This window comes from Heterodontus francisci, chromosome 34 (genome assembly GCF_036365525.1).
Source record: "Heterodontus francisci isolate sHetFra1 chromosome 34, sHetFra1.hap1, whole genome shotgun sequence".
NCBI classification, from domain to species: Eukaryota; Metazoa; Chordata; class Chondrichthyes; order Heterodontiformes; family Heterodontidae; genus Heterodontus; species Heterodontus francisci.
The window spans coordinates 5,013,655-5,024,924 of record NC_090404.1 but is presented as its reverse complement, the minus strand read 5'-3'; the positions used below and the strand labels follow the sequence as shown (position 1 = coordinate 5,024,924).

General features: G+C 45.1%; 1 protein-coding gene across 1 annotated transcript; it reads right to left on the bottom strand.

Annotated features, from left to right (window-relative positions):
* Nucleotides 1-1,873: 1,873 nt before the first annotated feature.
* On the bottom strand, nucleotides 1,874-10,516 carry LOC137348533 (zinc finger protein 239-like). The gene is made up of 4 exons (XM_068013837.1): nucleotides 10,457-10,516; nucleotides 10,100-10,402; nucleotides 6,901-6,960; nucleotides 1,874-2,407 (listed from the first exon to the last, which is right to left on the bottom strand). Exons 1-4 carry the CDS (start codon nucleotides 10,514-10,516, stop codon nucleotides 1,874-1,876), a joined length of 957 nt encoding a protein of 318 aa, XP_067869938.1.
* Nucleotides 10,517-11,270: the final 754 nt, after the last annotated feature.

Sequence of the window (11,270 nt, the reverse complement as noted above, 5' to 3'; positions counted from 1 at the left end):
CTGAATCACAGGCAAGGCCATCTCTGTTCACCTCTTTCTATCTCTCATCATTCACATTCTCCTTCCTTTTGTGTCCACACCTACAACTGCTCTTTCAAACTCTCAACTGGTTTAGTCATTCATTACCAGAGCCAGCTGCACCACACATCAAGCTCCATCTGGCCCTGCTCTCCTCTTCCAAAACTGCTCACTATTTCAGGATCATTTCTCCACTACTGTCACCTTAAACCTCTCTCACCTGACCTCAAACAAGTGTCAGGAGCTCATGGATTTCTTTGTCACTAACACTGAGACCATCCATTCAGCTGCATCCTCCTCTTCTCCACCAAGGAAAACATCCCCCGAGGTTCCCTCTTCCCTCACCCTGAACCTGTGGCTTTGTCTAGTTTCTCTCCCATCATGTCCTCTCCAAGCTCATCTTATCCAGGAAACCCACCTCCCTCTCTCTCACCCCCATTCCCACTAAACTGATCAACCAACTTCCCTTCCTGGCCCTCGTGTTAACTGGCATTGTAAACAGTTCCCTTTCCTCAGGTATTTCTTGCCCCATTTTAAAGCTATTATCACCCACCTCCTCAAACCCCTCACCCTCAACCCCTCTGTCCTTGTAAACATCACCTCATCTTCAACCTCTCATTCTGCTCCAAAGTCACTGAATTTCCTTCTGCCTCCCAAATCGAATCCATGCAAGAACGGACCTTCCTCGTACCTTCTGACCTCCCAGTCTATCACACCTTCCTCCAATGCCTCTCCTCCACTGTCCAGTTCAGTAGGACTGACCTCACTTGGCTCCACTCAGACTGATCCAATCGTAGACAAAAATCTCCAGCAATCCCTTCTCATCCCACCTCGTTACCTTTGGAGTCTCCCAAGGATCTATCGATGGCCCCTTCTATCCCTCATCTATCTGCTACCCCTTGGTGCCATCATCCAAAGTCATCTCTACCTCACCACCATCTCTCTTGACCCCTCCATTGCTTCTGTGTTGTCAGCCTGCTTGTCTATTCTAATGCTCTTCTCACTGACCTCCACCATGCTTAAACTTGAGCTCACCAATGCCTCCATTTTAAAATTCTCATCTCGGGTTCAAATCTCCTCCCTATATCTGTGACCTCCTCCAGCCGTACAATCCTCAGAGAACTCTGCATTCCTCCCACTCTGGCCTCTTACACTCACACTCTCTGTCCCATTGTCTCTGCCTTCAGTCATTGGCCCTAAGCTCTGGAATTCCCTCCCTATATCTCTCTGCCAGTCCACATCTCTCCTCCTTTAAGACCCTCCTAAAAACCTACATCTTTGACCAAGCTTTTAGTCAGCCCTCCTAATATCCCCTTCTTTAGCTCAGGGTCAGTTTTTGTCTGACTTGTCAGTTTAATCTTCTGAGATGCACCTTGGGACAATTTCCTATCTTAAAGGTGCAATGTAGATGACAGTTGTTTTTCAAATCACATTACAACAGTCTGGGGAAGCTGGTATTAAAATAATATCTGGGTACACGGAGTTAGGTTGCAAATCAGACATGATCTCATTGAATGGCAGATCAGGCTCGAGGAGCTAAATGGCCGACTCCTGTTCCCATGTCCCTAATAAACATGTAGTCAAACACAGCTGATGAATGGAAAGTCATGGGAGAACTGGGGAGAAGGCCGTGCAACAGGAAATCAGCACTTGTGCAGAGTTAGAGAGTGGGGAAGTCTGGGGTGAAATTTGAGAGGAACTGGAGTAGATTGTTCAGCCCATTGAACCTGCTGCACCATTTCATTAAATCCTGGCGTTTCAATTAATTATCAACAGAAACAAACCACAACCAGCAGAAGAACATGGTTCAGTCCTGGATGTGATTAACAGCAACAATAACAGTAGAATTCAATTCTTACAGTCGCTCGTGAACTTGCTGATGTCTCAGCAGGTGGGATGACTGAGTGAATCTCTTATCACACACAGAGCAGATGAATGGTCTCTCACCAGTGTGAACTTGTTGGTGTTTCAGAAGGTGGGTCAATTGATTAAATTCCTTCCCACACACCGAGCAGGAGAACCGTCTCTCCCCAGTATGAATTCGCTGGTGTTCCCGCAGGTGGGATGAAGTAATGAATCTCTTCCCACACACAGAGCAGGAGAACGGTCTTTCCCCAGTGTGAACTCGCTGGTGCTTCAGCAGATCGGATGACTGACTGCATCCCTTCCCACACACGGAGCAGGTGAACGGCCTCTCCCCAGTGTGAACTCGCTGGTGTATCAGAAGGTTGAAAAATCGATTAAATCCCTTCCCACACACAGAGCAGGTGAACGGTCTCTCCCCAGTGTGACTGCGTTGATGAACTTCCAGAAGGGATGGGTATCTGAATCCCTTCCCACAGTCCCCGCATTTCCATGGTTTCTCCGTGGTGCAGTTGTCCTTGTGTCCCTCCAGGTTGGATGATCAGTTGAAGCCTCGTCCACACACAGAACACGTGTACAGTTTCTCCTGGTTGTGAATGGTCTGATGTTTTCTCAGGCTGTGTAACTGGTTAAAAATCTTTCGACAGTCAGTGTACTGGAACACTCACTCGGCAGTGTATGCCTCAGTTCTTTTCTATCACTCTGATGTTTGAAATCTTTTCCCACAGAAAAACATTTCTCCTTCCACATTCAAATGGGGATGATAATCAGATGAATTGAGTGATTTTGTCAGATTTTGACGTAATGTGTGGTTTGAGTTTCCAATACCCTATAAAAAGAAGTTTACAAAATTCATCACTCTCATTACAGGATAGAAATACAGAACATTGTTTCCTCTCTTGTTGCCCCAAAGCTGTAAATCCCCGTCCCACACACTCTCCCTCCTCCCTGTGCTGAAATCCAAAGCCGCTGCACCATCTCTTTGCTCCACTGCCAGTTTTCTCCCTCCCTCTACTCTGTCTGGGTTCAGTTCTCCAGCCCCTGTGTGCAGAGTGAGAATCAAATAAATGAGTCAATGATTTTCTCTCCTGGTCACGTGGAGCCTGAAGCCCCGCCCACTCTCTGTCGCTCCAAAATGGCCGCGCATGCGCTCGGCTCCCCGCTCAACCAAGATGGCGGTCGTTAAACTGGTGTTATTCCGGGAAAAAGATGCGGATGCGTATAATTTGGGAAAATGTTGTTCAGTTTGGCAAGAATAAAAAAAGCAGAGTATTACTTAAACGGAGAACGACTGCAGAATTCCAAGGTGCAGAGGGATCTAGGTCTTCTAGTGCATGAGTCACAAAAAGCTAGTTTGCAGGTGGAGCAGGTAATAAAGAAGGCTAATGGAATGTTATCCTTTATTATAAGAGGAATTGAAAATAAAAGTTCTGCTTCAGTTATGCGGGGCATTGGTGAGACCGCATCTCAAATACTGCATGCAGTTTAGGTCTCCTTATCTAAGGAAGGATGTAAATGCGCTGGATGTGGCTCAGATGTGGTTTACTAGATTGATACCTGGAGTGAGCGTGTTGTCTTATACGGAAAGGTTGGACAGACTGGGCTTGTTTTCACTGGAGTTTAGAAGAGTGAGATTACCTGGATGTGGAAAGGATGTTTCCTCTTGTGGGTGAGTCCAGAACCAGGGGGCACAGTTTTAAAATTAGGGGTCACCCTTTTAGGACAGAGATGAGGAGATATTTTTTCTGAAGGTTGTGTGACTTTGGAACTCTCTGCCTCAGATGCTGGTGGAGGCGAGGTCATTAAATATTGTTATGGTGGAGGTAGATAGATTCTTGGTAGGCAAGTGAATCATGTGTTATCGGGGGTACATGGGAGTGTGGAATTCAAAACACAAACAGATCAGGCTAGAAGGACTAGTGGCCTATTGCTGCTCCTAATTTGTATGTTCTTATGTATGAAAAATTTCTGGATACGAGGGGAATAACGAATCTGGGAAAAGTGTGGAAGGGTGGGTGGCAGGTAGATCAGCCCCAATTTTATTTAAGGACGGAACAGATGCTTTCCCTCTCACTGTCTGTCTATTTACAACCTTGAATACATAAAAACATGCCACACATAGCAATCTGGTGTTATTTGTAAAAATGCTTAGACAGAAATATTTGACAACATATCTCAATTAAGACGACATCTGAGATAGAGAGAAAGAGACAGTATTGTGGATGGAGAGTGAGATTGAGAAAGAGGGCCAAAGATGCACCCCAGATAGAAATTTAGAATAGAATTAGGAAGAGAGAAACAAAGTGGAGAAGAAGAGACACAGAGATACACACATACGGTACAGGTGATGGTTTTAATCTTTGAAGCCCATGCTTTATAAGTGCGACTTGTATTTGGATGTTGCTGAGAGATTGTTCCGTGTACCTGAAAGAGGGCTCTTGTAGTGCTATTTTGTTTGAAAATATACCTGCCTTGTCTTTCAATTCATTCTGACCTAAAACAGATTTATTTGGCCAGGATCATATGATTGTTTGTCAGATCTTGCTGTGCACAAATTGCCTTCAGCATTTCGGAATTTGCAACAATGACCACATTTCAAAAATTAATTCATTTCCTAATTTCACAGCATCAGGAGCACTTTCAGAAGGTTTGTTATCATTCCCAAATAATAATTGCTGAAAATAGAGACATGTTGTCAAAGCTTTACATCTTGCACTCATCAGGACAACACGCAAGAATAACAATGTAAGGGAAAACAACAACATATACTGCAAGAGAAGACAGTGCTGGTTGGTTGGTAAGTGAACCATAGAAAAATTATGGCGCAGAAGGGGAGGGGAGTGGGGGAAGAGAACAAAGGGGAGGCTGTTTGATACACTTGATTGAAACCTAATTCTTTTCCATCCTTTGCCAGTTCTGAGCAAGGGTCACTGCCCTGAAACATTAACTCTGCTTCTCTCTCCACAGATGCTGCCAGACCTGCTGAGTATTTCCAGCAATTTCTGTTGTGTGCCATGGAGAATGCACCAGTTTACGGTGACGGAAAGTTAACTACAAAGCTCTGTTTGAAATTTAAACCAGGCAGCTTGACTCTAGTCAAGGCAGTTCCTGATGAATGAACTAGTGAATGTCTAGTTTAAATTTCAAACAAAGCTTCGCAGTTAACTGTCAGTCATCATAAACTGGTGCTTTTGCCATGACAACGCCTCTGGCAATCAGAGTTCACTACCCCACATGGACTGCAGCAGTTGAAGAAGGCAGCTCACCACCACCTTCTCAACGGCAGTTAGTGATGGGCAATAAAGGCTTGCCTGGCCAGCGACGCCCACATCCCTTGAATGAACATTTGAAAAAAACTCCCAAAGGAATCAGCAGCTTCTTCGCACTGTAACAATGAATGCACAAACCACCAACCCTGGGCTGAGTCGGAGCAGGGGCAGTAAACAGGACACGGATGGGAAATCACCAGTGTTTTTGTTTTTACAATGAGGCATAAACAGATGATGAGACACAGAAAAATATAGAGGGAGAGAAACAGATTGAAATGGCAGGTTAAACACAGAGAGGGAGAGAGACAGGCTCTGGGGGTCTCCAGTGTTTAGTGACTGTCCAGCTCCCAGCCTGGGACAATGATAAGGAACTAACATCTTAATGACAGTTTTAAAGAGAGTTTAGCAGCTTCTGGACAGACTGGGGCCTGGTCATGTCACTGTCCCCCTGTTGATGAGCTGAAAGATGCAGCAAATGTTCTCAACAATGACCTTGTAGAGATAAGTTCACAGATCATCAAAAAGCAGCTCCCTGGAATGTCTCTGGTCAAAGCAGCCATGGTACCTGGATTAACATGACAATGGGCAAGATCTCAGCACCTTTCATTTCAAAAGTCTTTGTTTTTGCCAGTGATTCATCTCTTTCTCTCTAGGAGATTTTTAGAAGCTGCAACATGTCGATGCTGTGAGGGTCTGTGCTTTGACAAGAGGAATCCTTTGCTAAGAACTTTCTCCAGAGCGGAACAATAATAAAGATATATGTTTCTCCGTGTCACCCAGTCTTACCTGCAGAATCTTTTTTAAACGGGTGTTGAGATATTATTACACCAAGATGGAGGGGGAGGCGGCCCTCAGAAATACAAAGGTTGAGAACCGCTGCTCCACAGCACCCAATGTAACCTGTATATTGCACTCTCTGCATCTCTTCCTGCGACTTTTCTCGGCACCTCCCTGGCTGTTCATATCTCAGCCTCTCCACGTCTTTCTTTATATCTCTGTATTTCTATCTCTCGACATCCTTTATATCTCTGCCTCTCTACATTTCTACAAGTTCTAAATCTCTCTCTCTCCATCTCTTCCCTCTCTCTGCTCGGTATCTTTGCCTTCTACCTTCAGCCCAGCCGCGGGGAGGGGGGCAGAATGCAGTTCAGAGACACATATACACAAACTCACACAGTCCCACAACTCGGTTCAGAGACACACACACAAACTCACACAGTCCCACTACAATGCTCAGAGACACTCACACAAATTCACACATTCCCACTACAATGCTCAGAGACACTCACACAAATTCACACATTCCCACTACAATGCTCAGAGACACTCACACAAATTCACACATTCCCATTACAATGCTCAGAGACACTCACACAGTCCCACTACAATGCTCAGAGACACTCACACAGTCCTACAGCACATTTAAAATTCCAGTTGAGAGAGGTAGAGTTCAAAATCAGAGACTTTCACCAACCTGTCTGCATCTGTCCATTCCAGGAGCAAAAGAGGAACCAATGGCTCTGACCAGTCCTGATATACCATAAGGCTTGTCACTCAAACCACGCTCCACCCAGTCCAGAGTGAGTCACCTACCAGGTAGTAGCTTTCTGTGTCTCAGAACCTGTCCGCCAGGTTTGGGAGAGTCAAACCTCAATCTGTCTGTATTGCGAGGGGTGATGGACCTTCTGACATATGGCAGTCTCCTGAATAAAGTCTCTTTCTCTGGGAAACTGGGTCTAATGGTAGCTACCTGGAGATGATCCTTCAACCATTTGGGTGCAATAGATAATACACTGCGGATGATGGAAATCTGAAATGAAAACAGAAAAAGCCTAGTCAGGCCTTCGTGGCTATTATAACCTCTCCATTTCGTAAAAGTTGTGAGTGAACTTTTATATTTCTGTTTATTGTAAGAACTCTGACAGCAGTAGAAACAATTCCTAATGTCTGAGGGATTTCAGTTTGGTCTATTTTTATTTATTAGTTCATTCTCTGGATGTGCCCATTGTCCTAACACTGGATCACAACTACTCGGTTTCAGTCTGTTTCAATGTTGCTCAGTGACAATTTCAATCATTATCCACTTTGCAGCATACGGGCACTGAGTCACTAAATAGTCTCCACTGAAGACAATACAGAAAGATGCCATCTCCTCTTGTATCTTTTTATCCTGATATTTTCAACCGTAATATTTGAATATGAAACTACACAAATGATATGAATACAGGCTGAGATGGAAAAAATGTGTGAAAGAAAGTCACCCACTTGGCTCAACTTTGTTTCATTTGTGTTCACAAGTTTCATGAATGCTTGTAGCTCAATGGAAATAAGAAACCGGAGGTACAAGATTTTTTTCCACCCAACTGACGACTGGCTCGTCAAAGACCTGGCAAAATTTTAGCAATAACCAGGCGTGCAGACAGCAAGATCCAAACCTGTGCAGGGAGAGCCCAATGGATGTCAAACCTTAACCACACAGCCATAACTGCAAACAATAAAGTTCCTTTAAATAAAAACAAAATACTGCAGATACTGGAAATCTGAAATAAAAATGAGATGCTGGAAATACTCAGCAGGTCTGGCAGCATCTGTGGAGAGAGAAGTAGAGTTAAAGTTTCAGGTCAGTGACCCTTCATCAGAACTGGCAAAAGTTCGAAATATAATAGGTTTTAAGCAAATTGAGCGGGGATGGGGCAAGAGATAGCAAAAGGTAAGAACAGAGGGTCACAGAGATTAACTGATCAGAAGGTCATGGAGGAACGGCAAACGTTAGTGCGGAGAGGGTGTTAATTGACAGAAAAATGAACAGCCCTGGCCCAAAGCATGAATAAAAGGTGGGTAGGCACATAGTTAAAAAAATTAATGATGAAACAAACTAAAATAAAATAAACAAAGAAAAAAGAAAAAAAAACTTAAAAAGGGGGCCCGTCATGCTCTGAAATTATTCAACTCAATGTTCAGTCTGGCAGGCTGTAGCATGCCTAATTGGTAAATGAGATGCTGCTCCTCGAGCTTGTGTTGATGTTCACTGGAACACTGCAGAACCCCCCAGGACAGATATGGGAGCAGGGGTGTGTGTTGAAATGTCAGACAACCAGAAGCTTGGGGTTATGCTTTCGCACTGAGCAGAAGTGTTCTGCAAAGTGGTCACCTAATCTGCGTTTGGTCTCTGCAATATAGAGGAGACCACATTGTGAGCAGTGAACGCAGTATACTAAATTGAAAGAAGTACAAGTAAATCGCTGCTTCACCTGAAAGGAGTATTTGGGGCCTCAAATAGTGAGGAGGTAAAAGGCCAGGTATTACACCACCTAGGTAGTACAGAGGGACCTTGGTGTACTTGTCCATAGATCACTGAAGGCAGCAGCACAGGTAGATAAGGTGGTTAGGAAGGCATACGGGGTACTTGCCTTTATTAGCCAAGGCATAGAATATAAGAGCAGGGAGGTTATGATGGAACTGTATGAAATGCTAGTTAAGCCACATCTGGAGTACTGTGTACAGTTCTGGGCACCACACTATAGGAAGGATGTGATTGCACTGGAGATGGTGTAGAGGAGATTCAGCAGGATGTTGCCTGGGCTGGAGCATTTCAACTGTGAAGAGAGACTGAGAAGGCTAGGGTTGGTTTCCTCAGAGCAGAGAAGGCTGAGGAGGGACATGATTGAGGTATACAAAATTATGAGGGGCATTGATAGGTGAGATAGAAAGAAACGTTTTCCCTTAGCAGAGGAGTCAATAACTAGGGGGCACAGATTTAAGGTAAGGGGCAGGAGGTTTAGAGGGGATTTGAGGAAAACATTTTTTCACCCAGTGGGTGGTTGGAATCTGGAACACACTGCCTGAAGAGGTGGTAGAGGCAGGAACCCTCACAACATTTAAGGAGTATTTAGATGAGCACTTGAAACACCATAGCATACAAGGATACAGGCCAAGTGCTGGAAAATGGGATTAGAATAGTTAGGTGCTTGATGGCTGGCACAGACACGATGGGCTGAAGGGCCTGTTTCTGTGCTGGATAACTCTATGACTCTATGACAGAATTTCAGTCCTTCGAGACTTGACGGCCGTCAATGGCAGAATAATGGAAAAGGGGAGGTGGGGGTGAGCAGAATTGGTTGTGGGATTGGAGGGGAGGGAGGTGAGGGAGGGACAGTGCATCACCCGGAGTATTCCCTCATTTTCTCCATTGTTTTGCCTCCTCTCTGCCTCTCTCCCTCCACCAGTCCTCCGCTGCCTGGGAATTCCCGCACGATCGGTTGTTGATATGGCATTTGATACTGTACTGCGCAACGGACTTGTGGGCAATTTTATTTTTACGATTCGTTCATTGGATGTGGGCATCGCTGGGTAGGTCAGCATTTATTACCCACCCCTAATTGCCCTTGTGAAGATGGTGGTGAGCTGTCTTGAACCGCTGCAGTCTTTGGGGCGTAGGTATATCCACAGTTCTGTTGGAAGTGAGTGTGGAAAGAGATTCACTTGTTCACCTCACCTGCTGACAGATCAGGGACCAGGGGTTGGTTCTGCTGTAACTGTTACTGTTAATTATATGCAGGACAGAATTATTGCAGAGGGCACGGCCACTTGGGTTTCTGTACCAATTTTTTAGTTTAGTTTAGTTTAGAGATACAGCACTGAAACAGGCCCTTCGGCCCACCGAGTCTGTGCCGACCATCAACCACCCATTTATACTAATCCCATATTCCTACCACATCCCCACCTGTCCCTATATTTCCCTATCACCTACCTATACTAGTGGCAATTTATAATGGCCAATTTACCTACCAACCTGTAAGTCTTTTGGCTTGTGGGAGGAAACCGGAGCACCCGGAGAAAAACCACGCAGACATAGGGAGAACTTGCAAACTCCACACAGGCAGTACCCAGAATTGAACTCGGGTCGCTGGAGCTGTGAGGCTGCAGTGCTCACCACTGCGCCACCGTACCGTTAACTTTATAGCTTGGCCCTTCGGCTCCAATCGCAATCGGTTCATAACATTATTTTCGGTTAAGTAATACAGTGTTTCAATGGCGGAGCTGGTACCCAGCATGCCCCGTGGTACAGAAAGTGCCCTATCCTCATTACAGGAATCCGCGCACAGGCGCGGTGTCGGCTGTGACGGGAGCATGCGCAGTGTGGATGTTGGAACTGGATTGGATTGATTGTGTCGCATCCGCAGCGGGTAAGGAAGCACCCGGTGCAGGAGAGGAATGGAGCCGGCGAGTGGGCGGTGAGGCTTCATAAACACCTGGTGTAGGCCTCAACACCGCGAACACGAAGCCCACTGCTCCCGCGTTTGTACCGAGCCGCGCTGCAGCTGCTGGGCTTCTCCCAGTGACAGGCCCGGGTTAATTGCCGCCATCTTTATAGGAGGCAATGTGCATCAGGGCGCATGTGCGGCCGTCCTGGGCCAGGAAGCAGGAGAGAATGTTGTGAATTTCTATCCTGGACTGACAGTGATGGCTTTTGTAAACTGAGAGATTACAGCTTTCGGGAAAGATTGAACAGGTTGGGGCTTTTTTTTTATTTGGAAAACAGAAGATTTAGCGGTGTCATGATAAAGCTCTTTAAAATTATCGATGGATTTGACTGGGTAGACGTGGAATGTTTCCACTTGTGAGTGAATCCAAATCTAGTTACTAATAAATCCAACAGGGAAATAAGGATTGTTTTTTTAACTCAGGGAGTGGGTAGAATGTGCAAGTGTGTCAGGGAAATAGTTGAAATACTTTCAAGAGGAAACTAGATGAAAACATGAGAACGAAGGGAATAAAAAGATCTGCTGAAATGAGGTAGATGGAATAGGAACAGACACACGAGGTGTATAAGTACTAGCACAGACTAGTTGGACTGAATGGCCTGTTTGTGTACTGTGTATTCTATGTCATTCTTTGTAATCTCCTTTTACAGGGGATTAGATGGGGAGGATTTGCAAACGGGAAACTCAAATCAAACATCACATCAAGATCTGACAGAGTCACTCGATCATCAGGACCTGAATATCATCATCCTTTGAATGTGGAAGGAGAAATGTTCGTCTGTTTTGTGTGTGGGAAAAGATTTTAAACATCAGTGTGATTGGAACAGCATCGAGATGCACACACCTGAGTGAGAAT